Source organism: Filicampus tigris, chromosome 5 (assembly GCF_054856515.1).
Source record: "Filicampus tigris isolate MCC_2025a chromosome 5, RoL_Ftig_1.0, whole genome shotgun sequence".
NCBI classification, from domain to species: Eukaryota; Metazoa; Chordata; class Actinopteri; order Syngnathiformes; family Syngnathidae; genus Filicampus; species Filicampus tigris.
The window spans coordinates 6,837,669-6,851,072 of NC_141221.1; the positions used below are offsets into that span (position 1 = coordinate 6,837,669).

At 44.6% G+C, this 13,404-nt stretch overlaps 1 protein-coding gene across 3 annotated transcripts in view; it reads left to right on the top strand.

Moving 5' to 3' along the window:
• The window catches only part of aopep (aminopeptidase O (putative)), an 89,775-nt gene that overhangs the window by 65,829 nt on the left and 10,542 nt on the right, over positions 1-13,404 (top strand). For all 3 annotated transcript variants that reach the window (XR_015086804.1, XM_086030563.1, XM_086030562.1), the window contains one exon: positions 9,816-9,932. Coding sequence is in view for 2 of the 3 variants with exons in the window: in XM_086030563.1 (XP_085886689.1) it covers positions 9,816-9,932 (117 nt within the window). In the remaining variant the exon portion in view is untranslated. The remainder of the gene's footprint in view (positions 1-9,815; positions 9,933-13,404) is intronic.

The following is a 13,404-nucleotide window of genomic DNA, read 5'->3' on the forward strand; positions in this document are numbered from 1 at the left end:
ACACAAACAAAACATTTTGAATTTCCCCCTGTGTTTTTCCCTTATCTTTTCTTTTCCGTGCCCTCCCGTCCCCGTAGCGCTTTCGGCCATTGGCTAATGTGGTCGATGGCGGTGAATGGTTTTTTGAGCATTTCCCTGCAAGATAACTGCTTTTAGTCCTTTCTGACTTCCGACACAAAGCAAATTCACAGTGTGTTTTCCTTAACATGACCTTTCTGCTGCTCTTCACCCGTCGGTGGCTGCCACTCCCTCCTCTTGTTTGCAAGTCATCCCGTCTTTGGTGTCATCTTTCCTGCTGGCGGTATCACCCTTATGCCCAACAGCAGCAACCAGAATGTCTCTCAAGTCTGTATTTGGTGTTCTACGTTTTCGACGTATTTGGACTTGAACCTGCGTCTTCACAAACTAAACAACTACGATTGTCTGCTCTTTCTAGGCCTTTTTGTCTCCAATGCGCTACCTTTCTAGACAAAGCAACCCATGTAAACACTTAATCTCCCCAATACCCCACAGTGGCAGCGGCTTGATCCTTTTGTGCTCCAAAACCTTAGTGCTTTTAGTCTCTTGTCCGTAGTTGATCTTCTGCTCTTTGTGGGCATATTTGGTGTTAAACCAATGCTGGCCCCCCTCAGTCCGCGCCCTCTTAACCTCAGCAATTATCAACAGCAGCATCGACCACTGCAAATATTTATCTAGGAGTCCTTGAAGGAAGCTGCAGTTTGGCCAGAGGTTACGATGTTTCTTTTCACCCCTCGGGGATGATATTTTACCTCCCACACCCCACAGGATACGGGGCCAGAACAAATGACGGGAGGAAATTAAATCTGGGAGTGCTGCTATTTTCATCCTTGAGTCACATTTCATACTTGAGCACCTTATTTGTTAAGACGACGGGGTGTTAAGTGTCTGTGAGATAACTGAATTAAAGATTAGCGTTTCCGTGAATTCTGGCAAGAGTGACTGTGTTTGAATGTTGGAGGTTTTCGTCTCCCCCAAACTTGGCAGGAAAGTACCTCCACAAAGGGAGGAATATTCCAGTGAAATATTAGGTGGATTTTTTTCTTTATTTTTGTATTGTCAACCAAAACCTCAACTACTTATTGTGGTCAGGGAGAAAAAAAAAAAAAAAAAAAATATATATATATATATATATATATGTGTATATATATATATATATATACACATATATATGTATGTATGTATGTATATATATATATATATAGAGAGAGAGAGAGAGAGAGAGAGAGAGAGAGAGAGAGGAGAGAGAGAGAGAGAGAGAGAGAGAGAGAGAGAGAGGAGAGAGAGAGAGAGAGAGAGAGAGAGAGAGAGAGAGAGAGAGAGAGAGAGAGAGAGAGAGAGAGAGAGAGAGATAAATAAGGGCATATTTGGGTTAATGCTCACATTGACTTGGCTTTTAAAAACCCGAATACCGCCAATATTCAGGTTTTGAAAAGGTTATTGACTGCATGTAAACGTAGTCACTCCCTCTCAAACAGTGACCCATTTGTTTCAGCACTCTGTCAAAATATTCTCCCTTTCAAAGGAAACACTAGGCAAGCGGGTGCCGAGACCCAAGTTCAATCCCCGGGTTGCAGGCAAAATTGGATCTAAGAGGTCTTTTTACACCTTTGCAGAAGAGCTGGAAAGTGAAAAAGACACTTTTCTATCTTCAACTCCCCAGACTAAACAGAACACAATCCCCCGTCCTGCTGGGGAATTGGTATCGCTAAACTAGGATGAAGGTGTAAAGATGAGGAAAAAAAAAACGAGTCGCGAGGATAGCTGGGGAGTTGCTTATGTCTCCATCTGCAATGGAACGACGGATTACGGGAACTGTGATTGGACGGCAAGGGAGGCATTCGCTAGGGACCGGTACATTTGTGGCTTTCAAAAAGTGCCGGAGATTAATTAAACTCCCCCTGGTTTTGGAGGTGCGTGTGCATGTGTGAACGATTGAGTCAGAGTGATGATGAGCAGAGAGAAAATGTGGTAATTGCTTTGCCGATCAGGACCAAACTGCAGGAAGGTATCATTTTACATAACAACAGCTGCACAGAGAAAGAGCAAAGCGGCGATGGAAAGTTATCTGATGGTGCGCACATGCTGGTCTCACAAGTAGTCTTTCCCCTCGGCGATATTTCTTCGAGCTTAACCTGACCAGCAACCCTTCGTTGAACCCGCGTCGTCGTGTGACTGGTCTTAAGCTGTGTATGTACACCGTGAAAGCTGGTCGCTACATATAACAACAAGCAGTGGGAGACGCTAGCACAGAAGGCTTGGGCACTGTGGGAACTTTTGGAGACTTGGCACCCATGTTATGTGCACATGATGTTGCACATATTGCGACTATCCTACATGTTCAAAAATTTGAGTAAGGCTGCGAGGCAGCTGCTTTCACATTGCAAATTCCTCTTGCAAAGTCTCAGACGAATGCAAATGTGGGCGCAGAGATCCTTTGTGACTTCTTTAGGACGTTGAAGGGGACAGTTCAGAATTTTGAAAACAATATCGTCAGTTACCTGATTTGCTTTAAATAAATGTAAATTAGCGTCAAAAATACTTGGGGCCACAAAGACATCTCTGAATTCAATTTGCTGTTGACCAGTGTTTATATTGTCTTATCTTACATTTTTTCAATCATTTCAAACTCATCTTGCAACATAACCTTAAAAAGAAATGGCTTACCAAAAAACGCACCGGAAGTGCGCAAGTACTGTACATTCGCTTGCGGCGAAGATTCTCGCAACATTCCTCCAACAACCCAAGCTAAACTTGTGTCTCAGTTAACTCGAGCTATATCTTGTCGCCATGTAAATATGTGAATTATTAGTCGACCACAAATTTGCCAGGCATTACTCTGCCTGTAGTTTGTTTCTCAGAACCGGACAACAAATGGCGAAAGTCAACGATGGCTGCTTGTCAAGCAAGAGGCATGCAGTTTATTCTTCTACTTGTTGATCTGAATGACAGCTAATGGATGTGTCACACGCAACGTTTTGACCAGCCACGTTTCCCGGCTGGATTGTTGAGGAAAAAAAACAAAAACATTTAGCGTGTCGGGTGAAAAGATGAAATGAAACGCGCTTGTTTTCCAAATGGGCCCAGTTGATTGGCATGTCTGCGTGTGTTTTGAATATTTCCCCCGCCATTATTTTGATATTTGTGGCGACAAACATTCCCGAGTCAGACAGCACATCAATGCGACATTGATCGCAGCTTGCTGTTGTCTTTGCTGCGAGGCGACGTGTGTGTGTGTGTGTCTTGAACACACAAATACAGCCCTGAACCCGCTCCTCTGCTAGCAGTTGCTGAGGCGCTTTTCAAATGAAAAGCAGGGCGAATGCTCGTAATGTTCGGATTACAGCCACTGTAGGTCATCGCCCAAGTCATCAGTCTGTGACCGGAACTATCTGTGATATCATCACTGTGCTGCGGCAGAAGCAAGTGTAAACATCGCCTGAGGAGATGATAGAGCGAGTCCAATGGCTAGCATGCGACTCGCTGATAACCTTTCACAATCTCCAATCCCATTACCGGAAAATTGGTTTGCAAATTCTATGATGTCAGCAAGCCTATTTTTTTTTTTTTTTTTTTTTTTTTTTTTTTTTTTTAATAACGTCTCTTTTGACCATGTGAAACCACAAGATTGCAGTATCATATCCCTGCAGTCTGGGAATTTTATTTTGCTCTGGCCACTTACCGTATTTATAGACTTTTATATTTAAAGCTTTCCGTCATCTTGGCTGTGCCTTTTTATTAAACTCTCCCACGCGCGCTTCTGCAAGCAATATAGTGAGAAGAGAAACATCTTGGCAACACGTGAGCGCGGGATGCGGTTATTTAATCGACTTTACTACGACTCGACTATTTAGGGTATAGACGCCATAAGAATAAAAAAATAAAAATACTTGGATGACTGTAACCGTTTGCCAACATTTATCCGCCTTAAATCATTTGCCTTTAAAGTCTCCCGTCCTACTCTTTTACTCCCCACCATCTGCCCCCGTCTTTGCTCTGCATTTAAATTCCGAGCAGCCGTATCGAGCACTTACGGGCTAATTAAAAGTGCGAGTGTTTGCGAGGCCACTTATGCTGTCGTGGCCCGCACCAAATCCCAACAGCTGCCCCGTGCGCCGTTTCTCGTCAAGACCTGTGAACACCAAAGCGGTTAAAGCGCTTGAATGTTTGCAGCCTTAAATCAAGGATAAAATAAGACGGGGGCCAGACAATGGCACGCTTGACAGGGAGAGTGACGAGAAGCGGGCTTGTCGCGGGAGAGCGGACCGCCATGGAGACGTGGGGCGGCCGAGGAAGATAAAAAAAAAACAAAAAAAAAAGAAAAAAAAAAGAAGTGACTCTGGAGGAAAGAAAGGGTGAAACCTTAGCACCTGACACGTACGCTGAGGCCTTTAGCCACAGGAGCCAGAATGGCTTTTTACAAGCCTGCGGTCAGACAGAAATAAAAGGCAGCCAAGCGGGCTGAATGGCATCTCACACACACACACACACACGCACGCACGCACACACACACACACACACGCAAGTCAATGGCCTCTCAGAAATCACAGTTTGGTTTTATAATGTCACAGTTAGTCAACGTCTCCAAAGCCTTTAATGCGCTACGACTGAACAAGCAGCGTACTCTCCCTTGGGGGTAGCGGGCGTGCAGGCAGGGAAAGAAAGCATTAGCAACACCTCCGTGCGTCTTTGAAAGGTGCCAATGGCATGATGTTCTTTGGGGTCATTATATGCAATAGATTTGATCGTCAGCAATCCTCAAAGGCTTTTGGTGTCTCTTTGTCGCACAAATGCTTTTGTCATCGGCTTGCGACCGTCCCCGGTCTGAGATGGAGTTAATTATCAGGGAAACAGATGAGCGTTTATCTTGTCACGGGCTACCCGTGACCTGCCTAGACGTGTACGGCCACCGGACAGATGCGATGGAATGAACGGAGAAAATGAAAGTTCCGCCATCAATCCGAGCGTCGGCCATTACGGGCTCGCTCTGCTATTTACTGTACAAACTAGAGCTCCACTGGGTGCCGTTGCCATGGAGATGCTGATGGATTGCTTGCGAGCACCAGAAACAGATTTAGGACTGAAATGTTTTTATCTGGGCAACCCCTTTTAAATCACTTTGGGCTGTCTCCGAAAGTGAGGCGCTCAAGAGCGAGCCAAGACGGATTCTGATGTGTATTTGCAAGCGTGCGTGAAGGCTAAAGAGGTCCTCCTAATTTTGGACTACATAAACATGCAAGGAAGCAGCAATCGCGTGACCGGTTTATCTTATTCCCGTGGTCCCATACGCCCACGTGAGTTATTTGGACTTTTCCAAAAGCGCGCGACGCTCACGTTCATACCTGTCGTCATAACGGTGGGTGTGTGCGCGCCATTGTTCGGGCGGGGTGTGAAAAAGGCACCGCAGATTTCCCGCAGGTCTTTGCAAGTCAATATGTACCCGATGGCGGTCGTGTCAGCAGTTTGCGGCGCACGTTCGGGCGCGTATTGTCTTTTAAACGACCATCCGCCCAACAGCGTTCCACCTTTCCCAAGGATGGTATCGAATGTAACGCTCCTTTGAAGTTGCATTTTGCGGCTGGGCGCGTGGGTGTGTTTGTGGCTGTCCGCGTGTGAGCGCGTGTGTGTGTGTGCGCGCCGGTAAGTGGTTGTTTGCCATTCTACCGGCTCGCTCATTAATAAGTGAGCACTCAGCAATGGCGTTCACCTTTGGCCCGTAATTGCTTTCTCTCTGCGTCACTCAACACTCACAAACACAATGCAAGTAATGCTAATGAGCAATAAATCACAAGTTGGTTTGAGCGAGTCTGAGTGCAAAGTATGTAAAGGTCTCTTTTTGCGTTATGTTGTAATCAATGCGCGATTGCGGTCGAGTAGTATTTCCTCTAATAGCGGTGGGGTGTGTTACGCACTTAAGTCAAATGCCTCGCCTTTCCCTTCAAGAACAAAAAAAAAACAAAACAAAAAAAACTTGTCGTAACCGTTTGTGCAAGATGTTCCGCGCACAACATGAACTCGTTCACTGCCGTCCCAGTTAAAATGGATTTTTCACTTGTCAGTGGCAGGGAATGAGTTAAAAAGTGAACTGCTGTGCTTTTGAGCTCTGTCGCTAACCAAAACAGCAGCACGGAAGTATTTCAGGAGTCTCCATCAGAGGAAGTAAGGATTTGGAATCTTAGCGCATGTTGTAAAGGATTTTTCTGCTCAGTATAAATGATTCGCTTACATTATGTGGTGACTATTTGGACTCTGACGTGACCTCCACACGGCGTTCGATGCGTCCATGTTTGTCTTCCGGGAATCTGCATGACTTAGCTGCTAGGCGCAGATCAGCCTTGTTTCCCGTTTGATATTATTCCAAAAATGCATTAAACGCTTTCCACCTAATTAGACGGCGCCCTTGTCTGCAGTTGAGTAAATAAAACTCCCCTGGCCGTTATTTGAGCAAATACACTTATTGATATATTTGTGTGAGGTTATGTGCAAGGTGAAGGTGTCGCGCACAAATTGTGCACAGGAGGAAAAAGAAGACTCTCTAGGTTTGCATATGGCCGCTGTCCTGTGAAAAACACTTATCTCCATTCCCCCCCCCCCCCTTTTTCTTATTTTTACATTAATGGTGTTCCCGCGTTACAGGCGTCGCAATTTATGTGAAAATATAAAAAGATTCCAAAATTGGAGATGCATGTTTTTCACAGGACAGTGACGATATGTTCATTTTGGTCTTTTAAGTTCAAAGGAAAAACTGGCACCCATATCTGACAGTAGAATAACTGACGTCATATTTAGCAGAACATTGTGATTTTTTTTTCCTTTTTTTTAATTTTTTTTTAAAAGTGTGCCTTCACTGGCTGCTAAATTGTTATGGCGACAGTGGCGCAGACATATTGATTAGCAGCACGTGTGCATAGAGGCACACCAGGATCCTCACAGTTGGCAGAGTTGTGTGTGTGTGTGAGTGACTGAGCACTGGTTTATTGCTTTGGACTTTTCAAAGGGTGATGAGAGGGTGAGTGGGAGCATGGGTGGGCCCCACAGAAACCCTCCAGAGACGGAGGCTCCACTTCAGAGGACAGTCGCTCTTTACAATGTGGAGGGACGGAAGGTGAAAATGAGGACTTGCTGTCACATTTTCACATGAAATGGTCTCCGGTGTGTGCCTGTGTTTGTGTGCGCCAGGTTCTTTTCTCTCAGTAGCCACGACAACCTGCTGATGCTTCTGGATTAGAGCGGGTTGGGTGTTCCCTGGCAGCCAGATGGATGGATGGATGGAATGGGTGGTTGGATCAAAGGGTGAAGGGACAAACAAAAGGAGCGCTTGGTATGATGGTGAATTATGGAGGGCTGGGGTTGTTTGATGGTTGGATGCGTGGTTGGTTGATGGGGGGTTGGAAAGATTGACGGGGATTGTTGGCTAAATGGGTGGTAGGAAATACAGTTTGTAAAGGGTGGTTCCTGGACTGTTTTTGGTTTTGGGAAGAATGGGTAGATGGTGGCTTTGTTGGGCAGATGAAAGAATTTGGTAATTTGACGCATTGATGGATGGATGGATTGATGGGTGGGATCATTCAGGAAATGGATGGATGAAAGGAAGGATTGGTCAAACAAATGGATGCTTTAATGGAGGGTGGATGTATGGATGAGTGGAAGGGAGGACTGGAATGAATTGCATCGGAGGCATGATTGGATGATGGAGGAATTGTGTAATGATGGATGAAAGGACTGGTGGAGGGATATTGATAGATGGAAATAATAATGAGCGAAATTGATGCGTTGACAAAAGGAAAGAGTAGTAGAATGGGATGTCTATTGGAAGGATGAATGGATGAAAGCATTGGTGGAATGGCTGCTATGAAGGCGCTGCATGGATTGGAATGGATGAAAGGAATATGGGCAGGAAGGATTGGTGGTGGAATTGAAGGACGTTTGAGGGATGGATGGAAGATTGATGATATGGATGCAGATTGATGGTTGAATGGATGTTATTGGATAGGATGGGAGGAAGTACCGGGAACCTTCGCTTACTTGCCCTTCGGCATCTGCGGATTTGCATGTTGCCATGTTATTTTTTTCAATATTTTTTTGCGGGGGTAGATGACAGTTGGGAGTGATGTAGGTGTAAATTGTGTGGTTTTTGGAGGACGAATGGAATAGTACGTGGAAATAAGGAAGGGTTCATGGCGCAATTATAATCTTGGAGGGATGGGCGGATAGGTGGTTGTTGGTTTGGAAGGATGAAGGGAAGGAGTAGCAGGGTGAATGGACAGAAGAGAGCCTAAGCCTAACCCTTACGAACTGCCAAAGGTAGCAAGATGAAACCGGCTTTACTTGAAATCTTCCAAGTTTTCTGCTGTGGCGGTCTTGTCAGGCCATTGGTACGTCACAAGGTTTTGACTTTTTGCCTAAAACGGGGTTTGCGCTGATTTCATTGCTATTTACTGATAACGCCCTTCACTGGAAAGGAGAGAAGACTCGGATAACTGCGGTCTTGACAACAAATTGATCCCGCTTTGCTTGTTCGCCTTTGGCACGAAATGGAATAGCGTTTCCTCGTATGAGCGTATTGAACATTCCTGAAAAGTTTACTAAATCATTCATTTCTTGCATTTTTGTGTTTAAAAAGTTTTGCTCCAAAAACCTAAGATCAATAGCTTTCAGGAAAGTTGGGTTTTCGTGGAGTTATAAGGTTAAAATGACACAAATGTATGAAAGTCCATGTACATTAGAGCGGTGCGTGATGATTGCCTAGAGATTGGAATCTTGTAGGGTGGCCGCAGGGTGAAATCGTGGTTATTAGCACACCTGCCTCAGAGGCCCTGAGTTCAAATCTTGCCTCGGGCCTCCAGTTGTGATGTTAATATGTTGCCCACCTTATTTTCCAGGCGTCCTCCTTCATTCAAACACATGAACTGTATGTTAAGTTCATTAACGTCGTTGAAGTCGTCCGGAGAGTGAATGTGTGTCAATGCTTGTTTTTCTACGGTATGTGCCCTGACTGGCGATAGAAAATGGATGGATATGTGTTTGGAATGGATGGACGAAAGCATCCACTTCCTGGTTGTTCTTCACTCCCTCACACTTACATTCACATTAGCCTGTATAGAGACCCTGAGCCATTCATTTTGTCCCAGAAGGGAAGCCCCACAGGGCAGGTGTGTCTGGGAGTTGAGAGCGTTCCCTCCCTGGAGGACTCTGAATCACTGCGGCACATCGCAACCCACATCCATCGCCGCAATCATCCCTTTCAATTCACCGCTGACTTGTCGGCGTCCCTCGTGGCCTTTGTCATCACAAAAAAAAAGAATTCCAAGCGTTTTGTCTTTCCGACAGCGTTTTTTTCTCTGCTGCTTTTGCCTTTCGGAAGCAGCATTTAGTCTACGTGCTCCCTCAGCTTTATTAAAATGTTACACTTATATTGCTTTCTTAATTCCTCCTCTTTACACTCCATTTCTGCCTCTTTTGCTAATATTCCCCCAGTTGCAAAGGATGCGCTCAGTTTAGCATATTTATTTCATTACCGCGATCGGCTCACTTTTATTATCTCCATGCTTGTTGCCTTCGAACGGATGCTTTAATTGACTTGTATTGATGCGTTCCGTCTCCCCACCGCCCACAAAATGAAACTTCCAGGAAATGCCGCGAAATGAAAATGTGTTTGCAAATATGCAATATGCGCGATTCTGATGGGTTTAGGAGCTTGAGACAGTACAGTATATTCCTTTTTTTTTTTTTTTTTTTTTTTTTTTTTGTGGGGTCAAGCTGTTAATGTATAATGCATTATTCCTTTTTGTCTCCAGGTGACCTCGGAGCAACTTGTATTGCTTTTGGAGCTCCTCTTAGAAGAAGCCAAGCTGAGCACATCCGCCATGCGCATTCTGGCTCGCGTCTACGACCTGCAGAATCAAGACGCTGAGGTAAGCTACACGCATGCTTACGCAAATACACACACACGCGCACACAAACAGTCTCTTAGAATAACGAGTACAAGGTCTCCCCTCGCCTCCCGACCCCGCCTTCTACCGCGCTGAGTAATGCGTAGTAAATTCTCCCCGTAATAGCAACTCTCCTCTTTACGGCCGCCATTACTGAGTAAAATCCCTCAAGTATGCACGTCATGTTTTTTTTAGTGCTGCACAAAGTTCCTTAATGGCGCTATTAACAAAATGTGTGTACGTGTGTGTGCTTTACTTGTCTCTATTTGTTCTCTGCTGCACCCGCCGGTCGCAGCAATAGGTACACGATGTAATGAATAAAAGGAGGCTGAAAGTTGTACAATTTGAAGTGGAAATATGCCGGAAAAACACAAACTATGATCCCAAACGCTGAATTCGAATTTCAATTAGCCTTACAAATAAATGACAACGGCTCCGATGCAGAAAACAGGTCAACCGCGATTGGTCGTTGTGAGCAGTTGTGATGTCATTTTCAGAAGACAAAATGGCCGTCCCCAGAGATGGCTAAAAATTGGTGGCTCGACTCTTATTCCACAAACGCAAAAATAATCAGAATGCCGTGTTTTCAACTAGTGGGCCTGCTGCGAACATATTCTTGAAAAAAATATATGTTTGGGTTGACTTCCGCTTTAAGTACGGTGCCGCTTATTCATCTCAGCAATACTTTATTTCCTTTGGGAAAACTTCCAATTGCAACAATTCAAAGTCAGCCAGGGTCACAGACTGAAAATAAGGTCACCACATTGCGAAGGTCTTTCAAGGCTTTTAGTCCTTGTTGTTGTAGGCCCACTTAAAATTTGGCCCCGGCTCCTGATTCTCGACGCTTAGTCGAACTTCCCAGCACACGGGAGGAGAGTCGGACTCTAGAGTTTCCAGGAAAAACCTTGAGTGTGTACTAAAAATACACAGGGCCATTATGCACATGGCGGTGCATGGAAAAACACTTAGGCAAACACACACACACACACACACACACACGCCTTTCTCAAGGCACATTTCTCATCCGAAGAAGTGAGTTCATCTTCTGCATTGATTCATTCTAGCTGTGCTTCCTCTTTCATCTTCTCTGTACAAGACTGATGATACTCTTAACTACAATCTTCATAACACTGCCTGGACTTTACCCACAAACTATTTGTCTTTGTGTAATTGTAGTATTTTGAAATCTCTTTATGACTGTTTACTCAGAATTGTCCTGGAAAACCTGGAAAGGGGTTGACCCATTTTTCACTCATGGAAAATGGAAAAAAATAATTATTGACTATTGCTCAGTCCTCCCACCAAATGGGGCCATTCTACTTTCAAATCATACTTTCTGAAAGTGTATGCTTGTTTCGTTTCATAGGCGGATAGACTAGCCCCTGCCACTTTTTTAGGTGACCTCAATTCTTGTGTTCACATTGTCTATTTAATGAGGAAGAAAGGCAGTTATTCCATCTATAAAATGTAATCTTTTTCAACATGGAAAAATGGGGTCAAGTGCTAATTGTCTATTTTGGCCTGTTTTTTGTTGTTGTTTATTATGTACGTGCGTATTATTTAAGTGCGTGTACATTTGGGGTGTTACAGTTTCTTGTCCCAAAGTTAATATACAGTTTACTTTTAAGGTTTGGGAACACATATTTTCCAATTTGGCCCTAAGAAAAGGTACAAAACTGTCACATTTCATACTTTTAATTGGCCCTATGGGGTGCACTTGTGTGGCTGCTTGAGAAACACATGACGAGTGCCCCTTTTGCTGACAGCATTCTATCGTAGTTTTTAATGACAGAAAATAGCAGTCATGGTTCTTGTGTTAGTTTGCACATTTCACGCAGTCTCCACATGGAACCGAAAGGGACCGAAGGTGTGACTAGCCTCACGTGCGCACTGTCAACAAACACAGTACAGCTCAGCCTCTGTCGAGCAGACGTCATGGTCAACGATTTGCTTTTTACAGGACGTCAGTCTTTTTAACTTATTCGAAACAGCATCAAAGCATCTTGAGTATCAGTGTAGTAGAAAAAAAATAATTAGTGAGTAGTGCCATGTGGATGTAACTTCCAGTGGTGTTGAAACTGCCTCTCCCGTCAAAGCTATACAAAATACCACAACAATATGTTCCCAGCAGGCCTACTAGTTGAAACGCGGCATTCTGATTAATGTTGCATTTGTGGAATATGAGTTAAGCAGCAAAATCCAGCCCTTTTTTAGCCATCTCAGGGGGCGGCCATTTTGTCACTTCCGTCGACTGAAAATGACATCACAGATGCTCACGGTTGTGATGTCATTTTCAATCAACAGAGATGGCAAAAAACGGGTGGATTAACTTTTATTCCGCAAACGCAGTATTTATCAGACTGCCTTGATTCAACTAGTGGGTTTGCATAGAACATATTCTGGAAAAAAATATTTCATCACCCTGGATAAACTCTTAATGAGATTACGCAGTGTAGAAAATGGATGGATGGATGCTTGGTGGGGGGAAAAAAAGGGCTTATTCGTGGTCTCATTCATGTTTGTCACGGCAGCGTGAAAAGGTGCTGGCAGAGTTCACTCATTCAGCATCTGTTTTAGCGCTAAAGGCATGAAGTCGTCCGCGACGTTGTGAGCGTGGCGTGCAAAGCTTCACTTTCAGTCGGTGTCGGTGAAAGGAAATAGGGCGGCTGCCTGCAAATTAGCCTGCCCATGGGACCCTGTGAGTGACCACGCATATACGCGCGTGTGAGTGAGTGGAGCATGTGTCCGCATGTATGAGACCCGCTGCGTGACTTTGGCCCGCTTCCTTTCCTCTCATGTGTCCCGTGCGATGTCCGGCCTGTGTGCGCTCGCGCACCGGAATGTAAGTATGAATTCATTAAAGTTGCAAACCCCCAAAATGTCACACTTTCAACCATAATGGCAGACCTCCTGTTCATTTACGGCATGTGCCCTTGAGATGTTTTTGTGCAGCATGTCATAAGAGATAATCCCACCAAGTTGCGCATTGACGGATGTAGCTGGAAGTGGATTCTCAAATTCTGACCCCCACCTGCGCGGACGCAATTAAACGCTACTCATTTTTTATCCTTCAGGAGCAAAAAAATAAATAAATAACAGGTGGTGCCACGAATTAGGTGTTATTACCTTTACGATGACTGATAATGCCATGCGTCACGGCATCTTTTCCTAGGGTACTCACGGTGTCCGCCGGGCTTTGTAAATGACCGCGTTCTTTAACTTTAACGAATATATTGAAGCGGAAGTCAACGCAAACATATTTTTTTCAAGAATATGTTCCCAGCAGGCCCACCTAGTTGAAACACGGCATTCTGATTAATTTTGCGTTTGTGGAATATAAATTAAGCAGCAAAATGCACTCGTTTTTAGCCATCTCTGGGGGGCGGCCATTTTGTCTTCTGTCGACTAAAAATGACATCACAACTGCTCACAATGACCAATCACGGCTGACCTG